At 40.2% G+C, this 25,317-nt stretch overlaps 1 protein-coding gene across 2 annotated transcripts; it reads right to left on the reverse strand.

The window, feature by feature from the left end:
• Positions 1-835: 835 nt before the first annotated feature.
• Positions 836-24,600, reverse strand: mical1 (microtubule associated monooxygenase, calponin and LIM domain containing 1). 2 transcript variants are annotated; one of them, XM_022189817.2, is made up of 25 exons: positions 24,420-24,600; positions 23,850-23,931; positions 19,608-19,867; positions 18,352-18,559; positions 17,684-17,791; positions 17,432-17,527; positions 17,088-17,243; positions 16,280-16,380; positions 15,760-16,017; positions 14,767-14,882; positions 13,334-13,460; positions 12,889-12,967; positions 12,582-12,729; positions 12,195-12,385; positions 11,074-11,180; positions 10,713-10,775; positions 10,367-10,598; positions 9,850-9,917; positions 8,771-9,578; positions 8,530-8,648; positions 8,323-8,436; positions 4,800-4,893; positions 4,142-4,235; positions 3,806-3,879; positions 836-2,228 (listed from the first exon to the last, which is right to left on the reverse strand). In XM_022189817.2, the coding sequence occupies exons 3-25, from the start codon at positions 19,863-19,865 to the stop codon at positions 2,035-2,037; spliced, it is 3,813 nt and encodes a 1,270-aa protein (XP_022045509.2). In that variant the 5' UTR covers positions 19,866-19,867; positions 23,850-23,931; positions 24,420-24,600; the 3' UTR covers positions 836-2,034. The 2 variants fall into 2 exon arrangements, with proteins under 2 accessions (XP_022045509.2, XP_022045508.2); XM_022189816.2 differs by having other exon boundaries at positions 19,608-19,919.
• Between the last annotated feature and the right edge of the window lie 717 nt (positions 24,601-25,317).

Genomic DNA, 25,317 nt, shown 5'->3' on the forward strand with positions numbered 1-25,317 from the left:
CCCTCATTAGTCTTCAAAGGCTTTTTCAGATTCTGTAGGTATAAGCTGGTGGCAGCAGTGGAAAGTAGCTAACTTTCATATGATGGCTATTTTTTCTGATTCAAATACGATCAAAAATTTTGGAATTTTACAGTCAAATATTAGATTAAAACAACAACAAAACAAACGGCTATTTGTAAAAATGCACGTTTGATATCACCATTGACAGTTTGGGCCTGCAATTTTTACAGTTACCTAGTCAATTTAAATTCAAAAGTAAATGTTAGTTATTAACTGTAAAGAAAGATTAATTTTTTACAGTGCACACATGCTCACACCGATGGCCGTGAGCTGCATGCAGTAACTTGAAAGTCAGTGCGATCCTTAAGCTCAGATGTGGATAAGAAGAGTTGGGGAGTGAAGCACCAACCCTCCAATTAATGTATGACCTGCTCAAAAATAATAACACCGACTGAGGTTATTGTTCATAACGAGTACCGAGGAGGTGAAAATATTTCTGATAATTTAAGTAAAATTATCAAACCAGAATTTGTAACGGAGTATTTTTACATTATTATATTACTGGAAGTAAAAAAAAAAGAAGCAGAAACTTACAAATATAACTAATTGGAGTACTCCAGTGTTTAGGTCGTATGTCCACTTTTAATCTCGAGGCCAAGTGTGCACCCTAGTGGTCAGGAAAAAGGATAGCAGGGGCAGTCAGGCCTTCTATATTTTAGATAACTAGAGCATTTAGCGAGGTTATGGTACCATAAAACACCTCAGAGGATCAAGCATCCATTAGTTCCACCCCTGAGGACTTCAATACACTGCCAAAAACACAAAAACCAAAACATCAAAGTGCATCATCTTTATTTGATATACTGTGAAGTGTCGTCCAGGTGGCACAGAATGGCAGCAGGACAATGAATATATAAGGCTCCTTTTCTCTGATGACAGACTGGTTTCTGCCTTGATTTTGTCTATTCAGCCAGCACATAAATAGGAACACCTGCAAATGATAAATGATGGTATTTATAAATAGATGAGCCAGTCCATTTTAGTCTGTTTTTCATTCACCTCAAATCCCCCATGTTCCAATAATACACCACTTAAACAGCAGCCGACAGTTGAAGGCCATCAGTGAAAACTGTAACTCTGATTCTCAGAGGACTGAACGATCAACCCCTGAGATTAGCTATCCAACGAGCTATCAGGAAGGGACGTGGCGAACAGCAGGGAGTGCTACAAAATTCAATAACATTCAGAAATGACAGCTGGATAAAAAGAAAACAAAGAATGGAATAACAGAATTTTAATTAGTCTAATATTTCAAATTCTTCTTAGTTTTTTTTTTAAACCTCCATCATATTTATATTCAGTATACAAATACTAAAGATAGAATCAGGATATGTATATTAATGCGTTATGTGTAGCACTTGTCTGTGAGGACACAATTAAAATCAATATAAACATCCAACTATTTTCAAAAACATGTATTTGTCCTGTATTTTCAACCTAGATCTATTTAGAAACATCTACTGCAGGTTTCTCACCACTGTAATTGCATTCTGTGTTGTCTTGGCTTTGCACTCAAGTCACGCTTCTGACACAAAACCAGGTCAAATCCCAGACTGGGTAATGATTATCTGCTGTGTGGTGGTTGTTCAGTAGTACGGCAGATACTACAGATCATTTTTCATACATGGTGTGTTGCTATCACCCCAGTGTGATGGCAGGCTGTCTTAGCTGCAGAGTTGTAGGATGCATCAACTCCAAGAGTCACATCCGCAAGGCTTCTGTCTCCCTCTAGGGGGCGGATTGCAACTGATGTTCATTCAGCATCCAGCCCATAAGCCTCAACTTAATCCTATTCGCTGAGGGACGACTTGTAATGGGTTACCTTTCAAAACGATGTCGTATCATCTTTGGCTTTGCACATTTAAGTTTCAGGTTCCGAGTCTAAAAGCAGCGAATCTCACACGCAGCAGATGTGAAAGAATCCCGTGTGCGGCTCACAGAGGCTCATACTGAGTACGTGTTTGCATGACAGCCTCACGCCCAGTGGACCTGAGATCCTGCCTTTGAGTGCCGTTTGGCCTCCATGATGGAGAAAGCCTCCTGCTCCTCGCTTATCTCCTTCAGCCTCTTCTCTTCCAGAAATGACACCAAAGAGTCCCTCATGTCCACGACCTCGATCATCTGCTGCAGAACCCGCTCTTCTTCCACCTGCTGCTCTGCTGTCTTGTCTGCCAGACAAAAACATAAGCATACTTCAAATTAAAAAGGAAATTACAACTGATCACTAATACAGCACAAAGGAACACTACAAAGACACACTGTAAAAATGAACATCTCAACAATTAAAAAAACATATATGAACAATTTAGTTATATTTCACAGACAACCAGTAAAAATCCCAGAAAAAAACGTAGCAATTTACGTGAAATTCTTAAAAATACAAGCCAACTTGTGTCTAACCATCACATCAAATTTTTCACAAATGATAATTCATTCTTCTACATTTGATTGCAGAATTACACTATTTCACTGTATTTAAATTGGCTAAAAATATCTTCTTTTTTAACAGATATTTTTGACTGGTACAGTATTGTAAATATTATTAACATATTTTTTCTGGCACCACATCCACACTAGCATACTAGTAGGCCAGAAAAAGATTTACTTTGTCCCACAGTATGTCAAAAGTAGTTTTGCCAAAAATACAAGGCTGTCTTACTACATCCAGTTGGATGTTGCAGTATGGAAGGCAGCGTGCTTTTCTGGCCATTTGGATCCAAAACACTCTGCAGAGTCTCATCTCATATGTCACAGTGTCTCGTGTGAGTAAGAACAAATTTCAGCCAGTACATTGCAGAACAGAAGTTTAAGGTGAAATATTATCGTGAAGTAGTACGTCCCAGTTGTATACATATCACATGTAGCACTATGCACTTTGCAAGGGCAACTGTAGCACATAGTAAAGGGTAAAAAGGACAAGTATGTGACTTGGAATGCAGTTCAAGTCTAAATTGCATTCTATAAGTCGATTCTCTGTCTAACTCGAGGAATAATGAGAACGTGGTACAGTACAGGTCTAATATAAGAGGACCCCATCATGTCCAACTTCTGTTTTTGGAAAAAAAAAAAATTCATTATAGCGTGAATCCTTTTCAGAATATTCATGTAGCGAAAGTTTCCAAGACATACTTGCTTTTACTTGTCAGGAATTTATTTACCCCACAGCAGCAGCCCCCTCTTAATGAGTCATCAGAAACTCCTGCAGCTCAGCTGTGGTTTTTATACAGTTTGAAAGCAGAAGGTCATATTTTCCCCAAGTCTACCTTAAAACAGTGTCAAAGCAATGTGTGCTACTGTACAGTGTACAGGTCGCCTCTTTAATTATTCCTACCGTCCACGCTGATGACAAAAAGAAAATTAAACGAAAAGGGACACGATGCTCAGATCTGACACAAGGCTTTAGCAGACTGACTGAAATCAAACAGCAACAGAAACACTGTGGAGGCACAATGAGGTCATTTAACTTTGAATTAGTCAAATCAAGTGGACATTTTATTAACTGCTGAACCTCATATGAACTAAATTTGAAAGTTAAAACTTGACTTGAGGCAGAATGTGTTAGAGATCACTGGTATGACCCGAGCTAAAGGGCACGGCGCTGATGCTAGAATTAGTGGAGAAAACGTGTACTGCACTACAGGCCACAGTTAAACACTATGGTGCCTGTTTACAAGTTGGGTTGCTCTGTTACGAACATCAAAACCTGTGTGAACAGTTTGTGTTTCTGTGCACACCAAACACACACCTTTCATCTCCATGTATTTCCTGAGCTCCAACTCTAAGGCGCTCTGCTTGTCTTCGAGCTCCAGCTGTCGAGACCTGAAAGAAAACATCCGCTGAGTCATATCAACAGCACGACCCACTGTAGCTGCAGGTCAGGATAGAACGGATGAAGTCTGAGTGCTGCCACAGTGAGAACATATAGTCGCCACAGTGTTTGGAGGTGGAAGTCTGCTGGTATGGACCCTGTGGCTACGATGTCGCTTCTACTATGGACAAAAACTGTGTTGTACTTGTGGTGTGACTGCACAGGCTTCTACTGTGCATCACTATGAGTGAGCCACTAAGGGTGAAAACTTACGCCACCATGAGCTCCGACTCCTCAGAGACCAACGCGTTCTTCTCATGGACCAGCTGGATCCACTGTTCGATCGTATCAGGAGAACCACCGCTGTCTGGAAGTGGAACATTGTAGCGTTTAGATATCTGTGCGTGACAGTAATTTTATCTTTTTCAAAAAGAGGAAGACACATTTACATGGAATTTATAGATAGTAATGAGGAACAAGATGTATTTGTTGCATCTGACACAACCAGCATGTGAGTGTCTGAGAGCTTGAACGCCAACACGCATGAGAATTCATTTGGCTTAGAAAATTAGAAGTTCTACCTCCACTGACATATAAATAATAAAAATAAAATACATTTAGTAAAAATCAAAATTTAAGGAGCTAGACCATATTAAAAACATAAAACTCAATAACAGCTCATTTGGATGTTCTTTACATTTCTCCTCCTCAGTTTGAAGCACTAGAAACTTCTTTACTGTAAACTACAGACGTCAACGTCATCTTCCAGCATGAAACAAGCATAAAATCTGTGTGGAAATCTATTTAAATGTTTCCAGTCATAAAAAATGAGGATATTATTCATTACAAATCTCATGAAATCAAGAATAACAAACCTTAATATATCACATATTGAAAATCATTGGTCTGCTGGTTAACATTTTTTTCTTACCAGCCTCTCCTCGCAGACTTCGCTCCAAAACTACACCTTTGTCTTCCAGGTCTTTGAAAGTCACCTCAATCTCCTCCAGTCTTCGCTGGATGGACTGCGAACCACAGACACAAAAAGAAATTTTAATAAAAACATCTAGTCAGTCATTATCATTTAAATCAAACTCAGTTTTTGATGATTTTGATGAAATTTCAAAGTTTATTCAATGTATTTTCAAACAAATGAGGGTTTAACAGGAAACAACTGGATATTTAATCCACCCTTAGTGCTGCATCATTTTATTCTTACTTTTAATTTTCACACTGTGCGAGATGTCATCTATGGCAATGACTTGTCAGCTATTCATTTCCATTTTTGCAAGGCAACAATAGAGCAGGGAGAAGCAGCCACAGTCAGTTGCTAGATGGAGGACTGCTACATTACTGAGCACTACTGTTGTGCAGAAAACTGCTCTTGCCTTGTGCAGGATGAAATCAGACTGCAGCTGCTCATGACCCGATGGAAAAAGGCCAGTTATTGACGGACTTCCTCATTTAAGAACCATGAGTTTGTTGGGCTTCTCTGCAGGCTGATAATTGAGCTGCTATTCTGTTTCATTACTAACAAACAATCTCCACAAGAGTGTTTGCAGTTGTATTATTTACCCATTCATTTTTTACCCTGGTAACCATAGGCATTGCCAAATCAACCAAGAAAGGACAAACAAGAAATAATCAATGGGCAGAGACCAGCAATGAAGTGACAAAGTGACATCAGGCAACATAACTGTTGGAAATGGGTGGGCAGTGACTTAATCTAATGTGAATTTTCAGGCATCTTGATTTATGCAACTACCAATGGGTGCATGGGATAGCGCTGATGTACATCTGACACTGTCAGAGGTCCCCAAATGATTATCACAAACGATGGCTTTGGATACCACTTCAAACACATTAAAAAGGTAGACCAGCTTGTCATTGCTCTTTATTTCCAACAAGGCCAAACTGCGCAACTGCACTCACAACTCAAACATCACATCAGATTTTTTTTTTTTTTTTAATTCGGACTTTGAGATAAATGGCCAACAAAAAGTATTGACTCTCTTGGAAGTGTTTCAAAATTATCATGGTCAGTTTAATATGTCTTTATTTATTTTTACAATAAAGACTTTAATGTCTGCGTGACGACAGACGTAGATAAAGTAATGTCAAATAATTAAAAATAGAAAATAAGTATTCACTCCCATTAAAGTGACTCAATACGACACAAGCGAAGCCAACTGCTGCTAAAGTCACACATTCAGTGAAATAGAGACCACTGGAGTACAGTGAATGTGTTTGAAGCAATTGTAGTACAAAGACACCTGAATCTAGAGGTCATTGAATACACACGTGGACAAAATTATTGGTACCCCTCAGTTAAAGAAGGAAAAACCCACAATTCTCACTGAAATCACTTGAAACTCACAAAAGTAACAATAAATAAAAATTTATTGAAAATTAAATAATCAAAAACAGCCATTACTTTTGAATTGTTGATTAACATAATTATTTTAAAAAACAAACTAATGAAACAGGCCTGGACAAAAATGATGGTACCTCTATAAAAGATTGAAAACTATTTGACCAGAGTGACATGATTAACTCAGGTGTGTCATTTAATTGACATCACAGGTGTTTCCAAACTCATAATCAGTCAGTCTGCCTATTTAAAGGGAGACAAGTAGTCACCCTGCTGTTTGGTGAAAAAGTGTGTACCACACTGAACATGGACAACAGAAAGCGAAGGAGAGAATTGTCCCAGGACATCCGAAAAAAAATTATAGACAAACATCTTAAAGGTAAAGGCTATAAGACCATCTCTAAACAGCTTGAAGTTCCTGTGACAACAGTGGCTCATATTATTCAGAAGTTCAAGACCCACGGGACAGTAGCCAACCTCCCTGGACGTGGCCGCAAGAGGAAAATTGATGACAAATTGAAGAGACGGATCATTCGAATTGTATCCAAAGAGCCCAGAGCAACCTCCAAAGAAATTAAAGGTGAGCTCCAAGGCCAAGGTATATCAGTGTCAGATCGCACCATTCGTCGTTGTTTGAGCCAAAGTGGACTTCATGGGAGACGACCAAGGAGGACACCACTGCTGAAAAAAACTCATAAAAAAGCCAGACTGGAATTTGCAAAAATGCATGTTGACAAGCCACAAAGCTTCTGGGAGAATGTCCTTTGGACAGATGAGACCAAACTGGAGCTTTTTGGTAAGGCACATCAACTCTATGTTCATAGACTCAAAAACCAAGCATACGAAGAAAAGAACACTGTCCCTACGGTGAAACATGGAGGAGGCTCAGTAATGTTTTGGGGCTGCTTTGCTGCATCTGGCACAGGGTGTCTTGAAAGTGTGCAAGGTACGATGAAATCTGAAGACTATCAAGGCATTCTGGAGAGAAATGTGCTGCCTAGTGTCAGAAAGCTTGGTCTCAGTCGCAGGTCATGGGTCTTCCAACAGGACAACGATCCAAAACACACAGCCAAAAACACCCAAGAATGGCTGAGAGAAAAGCGTTGGACTATTCTAAAGTGGCCTTCTATGAGCCCAGGTCTGAATCCCATTGAACATATGTGGAAGGAGCTGAAACATGCCATTTGGAGAAGACACCCATCAAACCTGAGACAACTGGAGCTGTTTGCTCATGAGGAGTGGGCCAAAATACCTGTTGACAGCTGCAGAACGCTCATTGACAAATACAGAAATCGTTTAATTGCAGTGATTGCCTCAAAAGGTTGTGCAACAAAATATTAAGTTATGGGTACCATCATTTGTGTCCAGCCCTATTTCATTAGTTTGTTTTTTTTTAAATAATTATGTTAATCAACAATTCAAAAGTGATGGCTGATTTTGATTATTTAATTTTCAATAAATGTTTATTTATTGTTACTTTTGTGAGTTTCAAGTGATTTCAGTGAGAATTGTGGGTTTTTCCTTCTTTAACTGAGGGGTACCAACAATTTTGTCCACGTGTGTACAGTTAAATCCTTCATGAAGAAATGTAAAGAATAAACTGTGCCTGTCTAAGGGCTACAAAATCACTTATTGTACATTTAATATTTTTATTAACTGACATTACTTTGAAGAAATATGTTTGCACTTTGACATGAAAGAGTCTTTTGCATTTTTTGGTCAAAAAAAGCTAAATTAAACTGACACTGAATTGAAAAAGAAATAAAAATGTAAATGTTCCAAAAGGGCTGAATACTTTACACAAGCACCGTATGAACTCTTTTATGTATGAATGAAAAGAAACTCAATGTGGGTTAATTGTCACAGTTAAAGCGTAGGCTAGCCAGTTTCACTCAGGAACATCTGCAGTGGGAAATATGAGCCTGGACCAACAGTCAGCTTCAAAGTGATGAGTAATAAGTGAAATGTTTACATGGACATCTTGAAAACAAAGAAATTTCCACTCTTTCATGGCAGCGTGTTAAAAATTTAACAACATTTAAATTGTACCTGAACTCAACAAAAAAAAATTTGCAACACTGACCTGAGCTTTCTGAAATCGTTGCAGTTCGCTCATCTTTGCCCGCCGCTCCAGTGTCCTCATCTTCATCAGCTCCAGCTTCTCAGCCTCAACAGGGTCAGATGGCACATTCTGAAACTAAAAATAAGTGATGTTAATGTGAGTGTGCTGCTTAAAAATTTACAATTTCAGCGTCATGCAAAATGAAAACATCTCCACTCCTCTCCTTACTTTCTCATCAAACAAGTCAATGTCATCTCGTTCAAACATATCGTCATCATCATCGTCGTCGTCATCATCTCCATCAACACCCTCTTCTGAGGCGCTGTGAACTTGTCTGAATGTCGTTTCTGTGGTGAAAAGGCAGAATAGGAAACCCAGACTGACCAAGAACTCAAAAACACAACAGCAAAAGTTTGTGCCTGCAACCATTTTACTCCATTAGAGAAATTAAAAATGAAGTTCAACTCACCCACTCTGCCTGGTTGATTAATGTGGACACTGAGCCGGGTGTCTCTGCTGATTCTCGGGGAAGACAGATTCCAGGGGGAAAACTTGGATCGTACTCTGGTCTGCCCGCTTGGCATCTCTTTTCTCCTGTAGCAGCGTCGATTCCTCCTCTCCCGCATGTGACCTGCAGTGCTCCCACTCCAGTAGCCCTCCTCCTCTTGCCCATCCAGACCCTCTGGTTTGGCAGGACCTCCTGCATTCGCCGAGGAAGAGGAGCAGGAGGAGGATCCACCAGGGGTCTCTGAGTCTGAGTCGGCGCTGAAACTTTGAAGATTCACCAGCAGGCTTCTCTCCTCATCGGTTAACTGAAGCTTTCGCAATGATTGTTTAGGTCGGGAGTCTGGTCCCGCTTTAGAGGTCTCTTTTGTAGTGGCTGGCGGTGAATGTTTTTCTGGAGGGGAGGGATCACAAGAGTGGACTGTGCGAGGTTTTGCAACCGGGGGAGAGGGCTGATGGGTGGGTGTGGTCTGACGAGAAAGACGTGGCTTTGGAACCGGATAGGGCGCTGAGGAAGAAATTTCTTCTGTGTCCTCCTCATTTGGCGCTGCTACCTCAGGTATAGATGGAGGACTTTCTGATGTTTGTGGTTCTTGGGGATCTTCTTTGGATCCACGTATATCCTGGTCCTGTTCAGATTTATGTGACTGTGTATGAGTAACAGGGCCACAGTCCAGAGTGTGCTCATACTCCTCATCCGATGGAGACAGTGTATACTCATCACTAGAAAGCCCATTCTCTTCATTTGCCCCATTATCATTTTCTTTGTCGTCCTAAAGACAGAAATGACATAACAAAAAAAGATGTTAGTGGAAATGTATAGAAGAAATAAAAACTAATGCTTAGGATGAAATAGTCCACAGACTGCATATATTTTGAAACAAACGTCCTCGTCATTGCCCCGATTGAGTCAGCCTGCTGACACTGAAATAAGCACCAGATGCATGACTGTGTAACTAGAGCATAATGAACACAAAGATTCAGCATGGAGTCATCAGCAGCAAGCAACAGAACGGTTTACATCTGTTCTGTTCAGTGACCCACCTTACAAGATGTTTCAGCCCCATTTGCCAGCTCCAGCTCCTCCGAGTGCAGCTCACAGTAAAATCTCCCTGTGGGGAAATCACAGATGAAAACAATAAAAGGCAAAATCAGACATGAGTGAATGTTGACGTGCTAAGAGGAAAAACCCGGCTGCTTTCTTTAATAATTAATCTCCTTTCAGTCAGGATGTAGACCCCTTTAAAAAAAAAAAAAAAAGCGTCTCCGTGCAAATTATTAATAATACAAATCAATAAATAAATAAGTCGTGCTTCACTTGTAGCTCAGTCTGGCTTTAAGAGAATACATCATACCACAGGTACAATGGCTGTTAAAACAATTACTACAAGCACATTATATTCAGTAATACAGCACTTCAATCGCAGACTGCTAGATTAACAAACAAGAAGCTGCAAAAACAAAACAAAACATAACAAACAAGACAATTGCAGCATACTGAATGGATGTTTGTGCCCCATTACGTACTGCATACATGTGATTGTATTCTGACAGCACTCACCTGTATTCTGGTCAAAGGTGTATCCTCCTAGTCTGAGTGTGATGCCGCACCGATGGCAGGTGAAGCAGCTCCGATGGAAGAACTTGCCCTCAGCGCTGATGCGCTCCAGGACATAGACCCTCTGACCGCAGAAGTAACACTCCTCCCTGTTGGTCATCAGAACAGCAGCACCAGGCTCAGGAGAAAGAGTAGGCGTAGGACTGAGTGCAGGGGACACAGGAGGCACCAGCGTCTGCAGAAAAGGTCAGGAGGCAGAGTCAACAAACAACACTGGAAAATGATGTTTCTTTTTAGATTTACATTGATTAGTGATAAAGAATTAGTGTGACTAGCAGAATAAACTCACGCTGTCCTCATCTCCCATCCTGGTCGTAGTTTCTGTGCCTTGTTTCTCAGATGCCAGCTTTTCCTGCAGAGAAAATAAGGATAACTATCATAGGACCTATTTTTGTTGATTAAGTGGAGAACAATCACACACGATTGAACCATCCAAGTGGAAACCAATTTCTTTGAAAGAGCATCTAACATTTTGTCTTGACATAGGGGAAAAACAGACGAAGCAGACATTTGAGTCACTGATAACACCGCAACACAGACTGAAGGCCTCGACGTGAACTCCAGCCAACAAGCCAGGGTGTTTGAAAATATCATTATCAAACATTTCTCCATGCTGTGTAAACAGTGAACTCTAGTCACAGTGGGCGTACCTTGCGTCTTTGCAGAGAGTTGTGCTTCAGCTTGCTCAGGAAAAAGACAGCTGACTGTGTCTGGGAGAGAGTCAGAGGCTTGGATGATGGCAGGAAGCCTGCAGGTTCTGTTGCCAACAGAAAATGAAAGAAAGAAAAACGTCAGAGAGGGACACACACCAGATTCAGTGTTTCTTCCTGTTCGACTAGACTGCAATTCTAAAGATACCTGAATGTTACTGTTGGCCTACTTGGATCTTTTCCTAAAGCTGCTTAAAATGTTCTGACTGCACCTTTTCTAAAATCCTCAAAGTAAAGCTTTTTATGTTCAATTCTGTCAGAAATAGGAAGAATGTCTGAATTTTCTGTAGCGTCACAGCAGCAGTTGAATTTAACTTGTCAATCTACAGAAAAACTCCTCAGCTCAAGCTGTGACTATCACTCCCACTCTTTCATCATTCAGATAAGGTTACTGGAGATTGACAGCTCCCTCCTGCCTGCACATCAGTCAGCGGATCCCAAGCTGAGCAGCACAGCATCACAGGCACAGAGCGCGTATATCACACCCACTTCAGCTCATTCACTGCCTCCAAAAGCTGAGCTCACATCTACACTGCACAAACTCCTCATGTTAAAAAAATCGCAAAAAAATACCTCTGCAACAATCAGCCGGGAGAAAATCCTCCTTTCAGAGCAGGAATAGCGGATCTGCTTCAAGAGACACTACCTCCCGTCAGAGCCTGATAATCCAGCTCCTGTTTGCTCTGTCGGCTGCTGGTCTGGCTTAGTGCAGAAGTGCAGCACAACCAGTAGAGGCTGGCTCTGAGCACAGCACTAGCCACTTAAAGCCCAATGAATTCTGGGTAGCATGCTCTTAAAGAGACAGTGCTGGTTTGATCATTTCTGCACACTGAACATGTTTCAGTGGGAGGACACCTGACCCTTTTAAGGTGATGCTAATGCTGTGCAGTGTCTTAGCAACCAAGTTATGTAAGATTGATGCTGCTGGCATTAATAGCTATATTAGATTAGAAAAATGCCACTATAATGGGCATTTAATGAATATTGCAAAGTGATTTTGGGCTTTTAAATTTGACCTTGATCGACTTTCCTTTTTACCTGTGCGAACAATAAACTTTTACCTTTTGCTGGCACAGTAAAAGCTTTTTGGATCTGGGTGAGGTAGAGGACCATGGACAGCTTGTCTATCTGACCAGTGTCGACCAGGTCGCTGGGAGACATGACAGGTGGGATGCCCAGCTCCTTCTCTAGGATACTGAAGGCCAGTTGGTTGTTGTGGGCACTAGTGGACTCATCCAGGGAAGACATGTCACTTTGAGAGGAAGGAGAAAGCAGGATCACTTTAGAATAACAACAGAGATTACTCAATAGAGAAGACGAACAGTTATTTGTTAAAATGTGTGAAACGCAAAGCATACATTACTCAAAGAACTGGGCCAAATAGTCATTAAGAATCATTAAATATGATGCCAGATCTAAACCAAGCTACTGCTGAGGAGGTGACTCACATGAGCTGAGGTCTGAAGTGGTGGATCAGAGCACACAGAGCCAGCCCAGAGCGCCAGGATTGTGTAAAATCTTTTACGTTCACATTCTCATAACCTGTTGTGTGTTTCTGGCACCATTTCAACAACTCTTCAGAAACACTAGATGAGTCTGAGGAACCAAACACAGACAATTAGTAAGACAATGCTTTATATGCAACATTCATCTGTTATTCTGGCCACAAAGTGCTTTCTGGTTTATTTTGTGCAGCTGAAAGTGAAAGATTAACCACAATAATCTTTGTGCAGGAAGTACAGAGGAGCAGCTGACCTTGACGCATGGTAGGCCATCTGTCCATTTGTTTCTTGCTTGCCGGATAGGATTTATCAACATCATAAAGGTGCTGCACCTAAGTGAGTGAAAGGTAAATGATTGTATTTTTTCAGAGATGACACACTAAATAAATCAATCTAAGTTTAGTTCACAGAGATTGTTTCACAACTCATTTAAAGATTGCATTTAACACAATCTTTGCAATTTTGTTATAGTAAGCCATTTAAGGCCCAATATCTGTTACACTGTGCAGAAATCACCTTATAGGTTCATTGCTGAAAAGTATTGGAAGCTGCATTTTCATGTAGAATTCCGATCAACATTTATCTTGTTCACTCTCACTGCTTTACACTGTAATCTACCTTTCTGAATAACCTTCATGATGATTAAACAGAGTCTGTTTCCAGTCTCTGTTGAGTAAATAAAGGATAGCAGGGCTGACCTGATGTGCCTGGATGGAGGACAGGTTGACGCTCTGGTACCGTGTTTTGGGGTCGATGCTGCATTGAGCATAGTTTTTGCTGGTGTTATCTGGTGTGGTTTGGGACAGGAGCTGGTAGATACTTTCTCTGCACATTTGTGAAGAAATGAAAGCAGAGACAAATTAGAGCAAAACAAAATTCAAAATCAATCAAGAGTAGCAGCAATACAAAAAGGTGAAAACTATATGTTGTCTGTGTTTAAAGTAATCTGCAGGCGCACTCTTTTAATTTAAACTTTATTTAAAAGTAGAACCAATGTTTTACTAGAGGTACTCGACCTTTCATTCTGTATAATAATCAGGCTTCACACTAAAGACATAAAAGTTTATTGAAAATGAGACAGTGATCAAAGTCCTGTCCTGGGTTTACAACTGCCACATTTTAGTCTCATTGTTTTATTCTTGTCACATCAAGGAACCATACTGGAATAAATTTTTAGCTTATGTAATCAAAACAATGATCCATCATGCTAATTATCTCAGGATGGGGGGTTGTTACTGATGATGAGACGCACAGGCACGCTGATGACTTCTAGCACTATATTTCAGTCATTTATTTAGTACATTCTCTGCCAACCATTAATATATAAAATACTTAAACTGTTATTTCAGTTTTTTTGAGCCCAAATATTATACAAATAGTAAAACCTGTTGCTGTCGCTGTGTGTGTGAAACTAAAGGTGAACAAACGGTTAATGCAAACGAGAGAAATCCAGCAAGTGGCATGGAAACAAAAAAAAACTGCATCTGAAAGTGAAGTGTGTTTCTCAAGATACGGACAAGGCTCCAGACTCCGATGAAAATTGTCGAATTTGCACCCTTTTTTGAGAATGTGCAAGGTAACATTTCCCGTAGTCGCAGGATTTCATTAAGCTGTATTGATGCTGTTCTAACCGGCACAGACAGTAACTTTGTTAAGCATAGTGGTGGATAGTAGTAGTTTTATAACTTTAGTGCACTGCAGTATTTACACTTAATAATGTGGTCCTCACATGAAACGCGGAGCACCCTACATGCCGTGCTCACAGAAAAGATGTTTGTGTAGAAAAAGAAAAACGTTCGGTTTCATCTAGGACAAATCTGACATCAGAATGTCCGAATTGAACTCTTTTCAAAATAATTTTTGATCACACACCTGTCTGAGCACCACAGTTACCAAACAGCAGCTACCACACTCTGTAATGTGGGGCATTTAGGGAACTTTGGTAAATTGTAGTGTCTAGCGACAAGAAAATGTTCAGCAAGTGCTGTGTTTTGGCTGTGACAAGGTGGTAGGTGCGACCAAATGAAAAGTTGGTCACTCCGGTGCTAACAGTGGAAAAAGTTAGTCTGGAGTCCTGCATTAATCATGATGAAAAGATGAATTTTGCCTTTTGTTTTTCTTATTTACTTACCGCTCAGCCAGGACCTTGAGATGTGGGACCCCTTTCCCCCACCTCCTCACCATCCACGCTGCATCAAAAGCAGCCAGGAACCCACGGGCTATGCCGGTACCCAGAGGCCAGAAAGGCTGCAGAGAACAGTACAACAGTTAAATGGAGCACACCATGAGTAATTACTCAGAAGCTTGTTACTCATAAAAACTTATGAGGTTAAAAGAAACAGCAGTTCTGCGTAAGAGCTTATCAAAATTCCAGACGGTCATTATCTTGGTGTAATCATGACGAAGAGTCTACAGAAATGTTATTGACGGTGGAAGGTGCTTTGAGCTAAATGTCAGCTTGTTAATATGCTAAAAAGGATGTCGCTAATATGTAAATGCTAGAGTATCTTAGCTTGGCATGCTAAAATTTGCTAAACAGTATTAAAAATAAAGCATGGCTATAAGTTGATAGAAATGCCCTTAGCTTTGCAGTCATTTGGTGTAATGATAAAGTGTGATACAATGTACAGTTCTGATCTGATGGTGTTTCTGGTTAAAAACATGGATGACTAAATTTAATGTGACTATTAAACACACATCAAGAAATTTCCCTCAATACCACAGATTCACCATTGAGAAAAGTCAATTAATTTATGTATTAATTTATGTCATTAGCTAACATTTTGTTCCAAACTACGTTGCAGATGTCAAGATATTTCACTGGATAAGTAAACATTTGATCTGCTGGTAGTGCTACAAAGTGAGGAATTGATCCTCTGGCTATCAGATATGCACAGTGCACATAAAAACCTAGTCACCCTTCTTGGGTTAATTGCTTTTCAACATGGCTACGGACAATTTAATCTGTCCTTTTAGCAAGACTTTCCCAAAGAAATGCTCTGCAATACCAAAATGAAAGCAGATGAATGAAAATTTGTGGCAGTTACTAGGCTTTTACAGACATGCCGCTAACATGACTAAAAATGTGAACTGGGGGAAAGGACATTAAAGCCTTGTCCCCTACCTCCACCAGGCAGTCTCCAACCAGACCCATTAACAACTTCTGGCCCCGCCTCTCTCTGACCAGCGAGGCATTCTCAGCACGATGCATGCAGGTGAAGTCGAACACGGCCACATCTGGCTCGCCAGCATGATTCTGAGCAAACTCGAGGTCAGACAGTTTGCCACCGGTGGAGAAGAAGGCAGCATCACGTGCATAGCGACACAAAGCCTTGTGATCCACATTTGCAGGAGCCAGCAGCTGTTCTGCATCAGCATAGTCCTGCAGAGACAGAGGGAGACGTGCCATCTGATGACTCGTGACACCTTTTCTGACAGTGACATGCTTATACTGGGTTACGGCATTAGCTGAGAGCCCAGGCTGCAGGGAAAGAAGAGCTGAGTAACAGTTTGTCTCTTCACACTGAAGCACCTGCAGAGCTGTTTCATCCATCTGGTTTGTTCCTTTTTCTTTACTGGCCAAAGATGCAGCTTGTGCCAGTAAGAATCACACTTTTTCTTGGTAATTGATGTGTTGTTCTCACCTGTTTAATGACCCCTTTCTTCAGCAAGCTCTTCTTTTTGGCAGTCATGACAAAGTAGTGGGTGTCGTCTTTGTAGTAGACAATATTCTCCAAATCAATACCTGGAACAGAAAATGGTTGGAGAGCAAGGCTGAGAGAGAGAGGTAGAGAGTCATGAGGGCTGACAAGTTTCTCTCAGTGCGATATCTTCCTATATTGCTGGCTTCTTTGGTTATGTTATTTTACTGTTTAACTAGTTCTTGGGTGGAAGAGCTTACGGTAATTTGCACGGAGAGGTCAGCGTGGAGTAAAAAGCAGTTTAAATGCATGTGATCAGGGCAAACATAATTATAAAGGTCCCAAATTTAATTTCACTAAAATTAAGGTGGAGCAGGTCAGACAGGAAAGGGTGTATTTTATCACAGTAAACATGAAACAGGAAATTAAATAGAGATAGGAACACAAATTAACAACATTGCTGCTCGTTTCACACTTCACACTGAACCCAACCTGACGGTGTGAACACTCATTTTATGCCTTTAGGGCTGCATTCAGCAGGGCACAACAGCAGAAAAACAAAATTAAAACAAAAGCATTCCTGTTATTAGAAATGTTACGGTTCAATGACTCTACTTCACAATTTATGTTCTCACCAAGTGCAAGCCATGAAGCAAAACAAGGCAATATGATGCAACTGATTTCCTCTTTTCTTGTTTTAATTTTTCAACATTATATCAAACCAGAGCATACAACTGCTTCACTTCTAAATCAAGGTATTATTCTCTATCCACATGAATATGACTCTCATGAATGTCATTTGCATTCATACCCGTTTCTGTGAGCAGCTCTTGGAAGAACTTCTGGTTATAGATGCGAGCTACACCGCTGATCTCAGCTACTTGGGCCTCAGCAGCTGTGTTTCCGTTAATGAAGTTGGCTGTAATGCCAATCGCCAGCTTCCCTCTCAGCTCCTTATGCTTGAAACCTGAGAGTTTGAGAAAGCAGAAGAAGAGGAAACTGGGATGATGAAAGTTCACATATTGAAAAAGGCTGCTGAGCAAAGTTTGCGTTTTCAGATTATTTGCAACAGCAGTGCCTTACAAAATTGGGCTGTGGCCCTTATTGCAACAGATGGAACCAAAGTGATAAAGTGTGCATGGGTATTTGTCTCACCATCAGGGACAAACCTGCCTCCTCCAGCAGAGATGAAGACATCAAACTGGAAGGCTGCAGCCGGATGAGACCGAGGCTGTAGTTTGGCCATCCAACCTGACAGAGAGACATCAGACTTCATGTGTCCTGCACCTCAGTAGATTTCATAATAGCTTTACTGCTGTACATACTGCTGGTTCAAAAATCTTATTCATTAAAACAACAACAGCAAAAGCAGAGGGGAGGGTGATTATGGCTGTTAAATGCAAGTACCATTTTCTCCTGAGGGCTCGATCAAGCCCTGGTACTCCACTCCGGTGTGCACCTCGACCCCAAGCAGAAGTGACACTTTCAGTAGAATCAACTGCAGCTGACGAATGCCTGGAAACACACATGCATATTTTTTTGGAAATGTGTGCATGAGACAATCAAAATATCATCCATGCAGACAAGCAGCAAAGGAAATGGGGCGCAACTGAAGATTGTGTTAATTGATCTATCTATTGTTTTTTTTAAAAAATATAAATCTGTTACCATTTTGCTCAACCAAAACAAAGAGATTAAGATATTAATCAGAAAAAAAGCAGCAAATGTTTCATTTGAAAATGCATTCTACTTGATAACTGACAAAGTCTGAATAAATAGTTTGACAAGTGCTTGATTCTGATCACTTCTGAAATGTTACAAATCCTATCTGATGGTGGATGAAACTTTGGCCTCTAGCATACAATGTGTGGATTCAAAAATTATTGGGGACTTAATGAAATGTAGCCAATTGTGTTTACACCAAGCCTCCAAAACCTCTAATTCAATAAGTTGGCTTGGCTCTGTAAGGGTTCTGTTAATGCAATAAGTGTATTAAATCCCTTTCCCTTTCTCTTCCTTGCCATTTTACGTCCCTTATGCTCTCTCACTCACTAATAACTGTCAGAGTCACTCACTGATGTGATCCAGAGAGCCAGAGCAGAATTTGCCATAGAACTTTTTAGCTCCGAGCCCGCGGAGGTCGTAGATGGTGAACGGCCACAGATGGAGAACATTGTTTCTGGAGAAATCCTCTCTCTTCTCCACCACCACCACCTGAGCCCCCAGCAGGGTCAGTTCAATGGCTGTTCTCAGTCCGCAAGGACCAGCACCCAACACAAGACACTAAGAAAGAAGGAAATCAGACAGTCAGTACAGGTGAGATGATGAAAATCTGATAAAACAGAATGTTTCTATGTCCTCCTGTGGGACCACCAGTGTAAACTGTGATGGATCAGAGGTTTTATAGAATTCTATTTTCATTTAAACCTTGGAACCTTTGTGCCCTTATTTATATCCTGAACATTTGCCTGGTTTGCTTCTCACGACAGTGCAACTCTGGAAGTAGGTTACTGTACATGAACATTGCATTAAAAAATACATGCATTTAGCACATACTTTATTCTACTGTCAACATCTCCCCAAGAAAAATTATGACAAGATATTTTACTGCCAGTATTTTATGATGAAACACACACATGAGTTTCCTAATATTCTTTTTACAGATATAACGGCTACTATAAATTGTGAAATATTATCATATCAAATGATGGGAGATGTGGACAGCCTCGCCGGCAGAGTGAAAACAAGATACAGCATGCATGAGTAGTCCCTATACTTATCGACACAGGAGTTTAAAAGGCAGTGGACTTTCCCTTAAAATAATCTAACGTTCATAGGATTACACCTCTAAAGTATGCTGCATAATGAAGAGACAATAATCGATATATTGTGTATTCACAAGCAACTACACAATTGTGCTGAACTGAACTGTTATTTTACTGGACATATCTTAGATGAAATTGAGAATTTTAGACTACATTTGATAGTGACCAACAATTTACTGTATCTAAATAGGACATATTTTCATTGATATAATGATAGGTATTTAGTGGTTTCCACTAAAGTAAATTCCCTTAAACAGTGGAGTCAAGGGACAATCAGAAAGTGAACACTGTGTTTGTTTGCTGGGATCCCTCTTTAACATAGAAGCTTAGAGTTTTTTCCCTTACTTGTGAAACAGGTAAAGTAACAACCTGTTTCTCTGTCAATTAAAAGAACACATTTCTTAACCTGAAAAAACAGTGTCACCATTTCCAAAGGAACAATCAAAGTCAACAAATATGTTTCACATCACTATATGATACAACAAAGAATCTCAGTTTGCCTGTACCTTGTTTTTGCTGCAGACTTTTCCTTGCTGGTAATCTTCATGAGATGCCCTTTTGTCCAACTTGGTCCATAAGGCTTTGGCCTTCCAGTAGTTCAGTCTTTCCTTTAGCTTTGTGTAGAAGGTCCTGAAATCCTTAGGATTGATGTCCAGTTCACTGCAGAGCTCAACAAAGTGGTGCTTTACATCCTTACAGCTCTGGGCTTGGATAAACAGGTCAAACGCAGCATGCGAAGGGTTGACAGGCTCCTGGCTCGCCATAGCTGAGGATGACAGTGGGTTCAGGTCCTTTTGGTCACTGGGTTAGATGGTCGACTGTGAAAGAGGAGGTTATATCATGGTATTAAGACTTCCTATCTGGAAGTAATAAAACTGTGGGGATAGGTTTACTGTAAACCATCAAAGGGTGACTAAGTCCTTATTGCCTTTGTTGTCTGCATTTATAGAGGTGGTCCAGTTCTCTAAAACTCCTACCTACTGTGCTGTGTGAAGTTCCCTCATCATGTTAAGTCTAATTATAGTCCAAAAGCTTCATTGCTGAGGGCGCCTTGTCACCTGGTCGGCTGAGTCATTAGTAGCTTCCTCTATGTGGTTTCTGTGGCTCTTCCTATCTTTCTTTTCACAAACACTTTACACCGAAGAACCCGTCCACAGTTGATGAGTCAGTCTCACACGCCGCCTCAGGACCTGCCTCTGTCATTAGTTTCAGTAGGCAACAGTGCACAGTTTAATGAAAACATATGGCTAAAACAAATACTGAAATACAACTTCTTCCATATGTTCGGACTAGACTAACTCCTGTGTGCATCACCTTGACTGAACAAGAAAAACCTTAAGGCTACAAAGGACTGGAATGAAATTAATATTAATAACAATTGCACGACTTACAATTACTGTCATTATCAATTAATCTGCTGATTATTTACCCCATTAATTAATTAACAGTGATCTACAAACCACTGTGGATAGTGCTCAATATAGTCACTTTCAAATGATTGAACTGATGATGATAATTAAACATGAGTCTTCCTGCAAGTACTTGGTGGATGACAGGCTTTCTTTCAGTGAGCATATTAGAAACCTAGCAAAAAACTGAAGGTTAGGCTGAGTTTTTATTACTGAAATAGGACCTGCCTGATTTAGCATTTCCTTATATGGCATATGTTTAGACAATAGGGACACTATCTACATTCACCGGCCACTTTATTAGATACACCAGTTCAACTGTTTGATCACACAAATATCTAATCAGCCAATCATATGACAGCAACTCAGTGCATTTAGGCACGTAGGCATAGTTGAGATGTATTGCTGAAGAGCAAACCAATCATGAGAATGGGAAACAAAGGTGATTTAGTTGACTTTGGACATGGTTGGTGCCAGATAGGCTCAACTATCCATCTCATAAACTGCAGATCTGCTGGGGTTTTCTCACTCAACCGTCTCTAGCATTTACAGAGAATGGCCCAAAAAAAGAGAAAATATCCAGTAAGAGGCAGTTCTTTGGGATAAAATGCCTCATTGATGCCAGAAGCCAGAGGAGAATAGGCACTATCTCAAATATCCACTTGTTACAACCAAGGTATGCAGAGGTTCATCTCTGAATACACAACAAGCCAAACCTTGAAGAAGATGGCTACAGTAGCAGAAGACCACACAAGGTGCCACTTCTGTCAGCTAAGGGCAAGAAATTGAAGCTACAATTTGCACAGGCTCAGCAAATCTGAACAACAGAAGACTGGGAAAACGTTGTTGCCGGGTCTAATGAGTCTAGATTTCTGCTGCGACATTCAGATGGTCAGAATTTGACATAAACCGCATGCTAGCATGGATCCGTTTGTGCCTTGTACCAACAGTTCAGGCTGGTGGTAGAGGTGTATGCTGTAGGGGATATTCTTCTGGCATACTTTCAACCCCTTAGGACCCACTGAGCATTATTTAAACACCACAGGCTGCCTGAGTATTATATCAGAAGAAGTGTAACTGAAAAGTGCAACTGCTGTTCCTAAACTGGATTTTGTTTTGTGCATTTTAATCTTCTGGTTGTTGTAACGTGTTTAACTTTAGCCCTGAGTCAACTCTTTTTAGATTTGGTTTAAAGATCTTTCTAAACTTCAGAATAGTATGTCTTCTTGGCCATGTCTTCCATGAAAAAGAAATTATAATCTCAGTATATTACCTTCAATCATAAATAAATAAAATGTCTTGTTTTGTCCAACCAACAGTCCAAAGTCCAAAGGTATCCATGCTACCATCGTATAAAACATCAAGATAAGATTCCCATATTCGGCAATGCTGGAAACACTGATTGCTTGGCAAGAGTCAAACAGTTACATCATTATGAAAATAGCCACAAATCAATTCCCTGTCAATGAACTAAACCAATATGCAAGTGATTCTACATTGTGTGTAGAACAAAATCCGATCATTTATTTATATAGAGCATTTAAAAGAACAGAATTTAGTGCGTGAAACAGAAATTTGAGAGTTTTTGGAGATAACAGTGACAAAAATGTTGTTCTTGCAGTTGTCAGACAGCTAATAGTGAGGAGGATGGTCTTTTTTCTAATTGTGTACAACGTTTCGACATAATTGCCTGAGAGCATGAATGTTTTTGGTGCTGAAATTTTTCCAGTAAGCTCGTGCAGATTTTTTTAAACGAAAGTTAATGCTGGTAAGCCATAAATTTCTTATTGATAGAAATGTGTGACACACTCTATTAGCATACCATTTACACTTTAGCGTCAACATTTACCTAAGGTGGAATATTTTTAAGAACTGAAGGCCACGTGGGTAACATGCTAATCTTTGAAGTCAACATCATACTAAACAACAAAAGCCCAAGCCGAGGCAGCTTCCCTACAGTACACATTTACCTCAATTTAGCAGTTTTTTAGCAGCAACATGAAATGCAGAAAAATATACAGCATACAGTGAGTGTGAAGTATATGTGCTGTAGGTGACATTTCCTGTAGGTTGGCTCATGTGCCACTTCCTGATATCAGCATTTATCTAACAACAACTCCCCTCTGCTGCAAATTCTGCAGCCTCTGCCCTCCACCTGAGACGCAGAGTCTATAATTACATTCGCAACCCACTGCAGCATGTGTGTGCATGACTCTGTTTGTGTGTGCATGAGAGCATAATGAAAACCGTATTCAAGTTGCCATCAAGTCCAGCATTCCTCCCTCGCAATTGTACCTCTGAGTGTCTATAGATATATTTACTGAAAATGAACGTCACGATAACGCTGCTCCTGAGGAAACACAAGATGGTGAAAAAGATTAACTCATCTCTTCCTGTTTATTGCTTTACTGCTTTTTACTCTGGATGACATTTGTTCCGATCATTAAACGTACAATAAATGCAAAGATTAAAAAAAACTGGGTGAGGGTGTGTTTGATGAAGCTCTCTGGATACATAAACAATAATCAGCTAACACAGTGGCTTAACTCAAAAGCATAGTTCAAAATTTAAATATTACAGCTTTAATGCAGCCAGTATTTCTAATAAGATGTGAGGCTTTTCAAAGTTTAGATTTTGTAAGGGTATTTATATTTAAAAAAAAACTCTTATTTATATATATAAAAAAAGATTCTTATATTTATACAACAAATCACCCCAGCTGCCTTTTTAATAATTGTTACTTGCCAAGTGGACACTGCCAGAGCAGAGAAATAAATAAGCCTCCTGACAAGTAGACTGCAGAGTTACCTTTGTTCTGACATGATTCATTTTTATATGCAGGCTGTAAGCAAGTAAAAGGCTCCAAACAGGCTATAAAGGGAGCCTGTACCGCAATGAAAAAAATCCTCTAGCAAATATGAGGTGGTCTGTGAAGACAAGACAACCTGTCAAAACTAAAAATAACTCTGATGATCACTTTTATCTAATTCTCAAGGAGACTGCTGTATTTTTACTCTGTGCTACATTTTCAGTTTCAAGCGGCTTTTTAAAGACATGCAGCAACATTGTAGGAAGCCACAAACATATCACCTTGTGCAACACAACTGCAGTAAATACAGTTTGGTCATGCTGAATGCAGAGTCATTGTAGCAAATATAGGTGCACTCTCACACTCATCAACATCATGTGATTTGTGTTAAGCAATTCTAAGGAGAGATGAGTTCTAGCAGGAATGCTGTGGACAGGATCAGACAGAAACTACAAGGATTTAAAGGTGAATTGACCTGGTTTTCCTTCGCAGCCTGTGGATTCAAATGGATTGGGAGTGGATTGACCCACCTGATTACATGTGTAAGCTCTGCGCAGTGTGTCTGGCAACACTGTGTGTATCAGGATGTTGGATCAAACACTGATCTCCAGCCTGGCAGGTTTTGGGGAAGAGAGAGGGAGAGAGAAAGAGCAGGGAAAATAAAGGGGAAAATCAATGGGATACAGAGAGGGGGGAAGAAAGCAAAGAAATGTCAGGTGCCAACAAACAGAGACATTCAAATACTGTAAATATAAGAGCCCACAATGGTAGGAAGCGGATAAATGAATAGGAAGGTGTGGCACTGAATGTGTTCTGCTGCTCTGCCAAAGCAGCTTGCAGTCACAACATGTTTCCAAGTGCTGGCAGCCAGATTTAAAAGAACACCGAGAGCTGAAATACGAGGCCACACAACATATGGTGCACACAAAGCAGTACAATGAAAACAATGAACTGAAATGAACGACAAATGTCAAAAGCAACACGACATGAGCTACAAAGTTTAAAAGTGGCAAAAGTAACAAAGAGACTCCGCGCGCACAGAAAACAAAGGCACGGATACAGCATTAAACTAAGAGCGCGCTGTCCTGAAGTTACGTTACCGGCTTCGAAGCGGTGCTGGAAGCGGCTCTCCGTTAAACCGAGTCCCGGGGGTCGACTTCATGTCTGCTTTCTGTGTTTGTTTACAGGTAAAGAGCGCCAGCTGCCTCACCTGCACCCCGCGCCCACTCTACACACTGAAGCATCTTCCGGGACTTTCTGGTGGAGACACAGCGCGAGCGCGAGAGCACGTGACGAGCAGGTTGGTGTTGAAGTGAAATCACCCAAGTGGAGAAAAACCATCCATCAGGGAATATTAATGGTCACATCTCCTGTTCAACGACAATAATAATTATTGTTATTATTATATTTATTATTATTTAATATTTATAATCACTGTTTTTTTTATTGTGCCACAGAACATAAGAGTTACACAAAACAGAATAGTAAAATCTTTCACAATGGACGTAAGCGAAAATGTCATATATATATATAAAATATTATTATGATTATTATTTTTGTTGTTGTTGTATCCAGCAAACAACTACCTTTAGGGTTCAGGGAAGCTTTTAGGGAATGCTTCCGTTTCCTGAGGGTTGCTATTTGTTGAACCTTCATAAAATGTTCCCTAAAGGTTACCTGAACATACTTTGAAGGCCACTGTTTCTGGGTATCTTTCTGGGAATCTTCCCTGAAAGTTCTCTGAACGTTTGGCTAAAGGTCACTGTTTGGTCAATTGCCAAGGAATCATCACAGAAGCTTTGGGGAACACTCTCTAAAGACTACTGTTTGCTGGATATAATAATAATAATAATAATAATAACAATAATAATAATAATAATACAGCTAAAATGTAAGTCTTAGTCAGCTAAGTCAACTGTAATCTTTTAGGTACACTATTTTGAAAGAAAAAAAAATCTCCAAAGGCATTCTTCAAAGATTCAATTGAAACAAAGCTTT

Source organism: Acanthochromis polyacanthus, chromosome 6 (genome assembly GCF_021347895.1).
Source record: "Acanthochromis polyacanthus isolate Apoly-LR-REF ecotype Palm Island chromosome 6, KAUST_Apoly_ChrSc, whole genome shotgun sequence".
NCBI lineage: Eukaryota > Metazoa > Chordata > Actinopteri > Pomacentridae > Acanthochromis > Acanthochromis polyacanthus.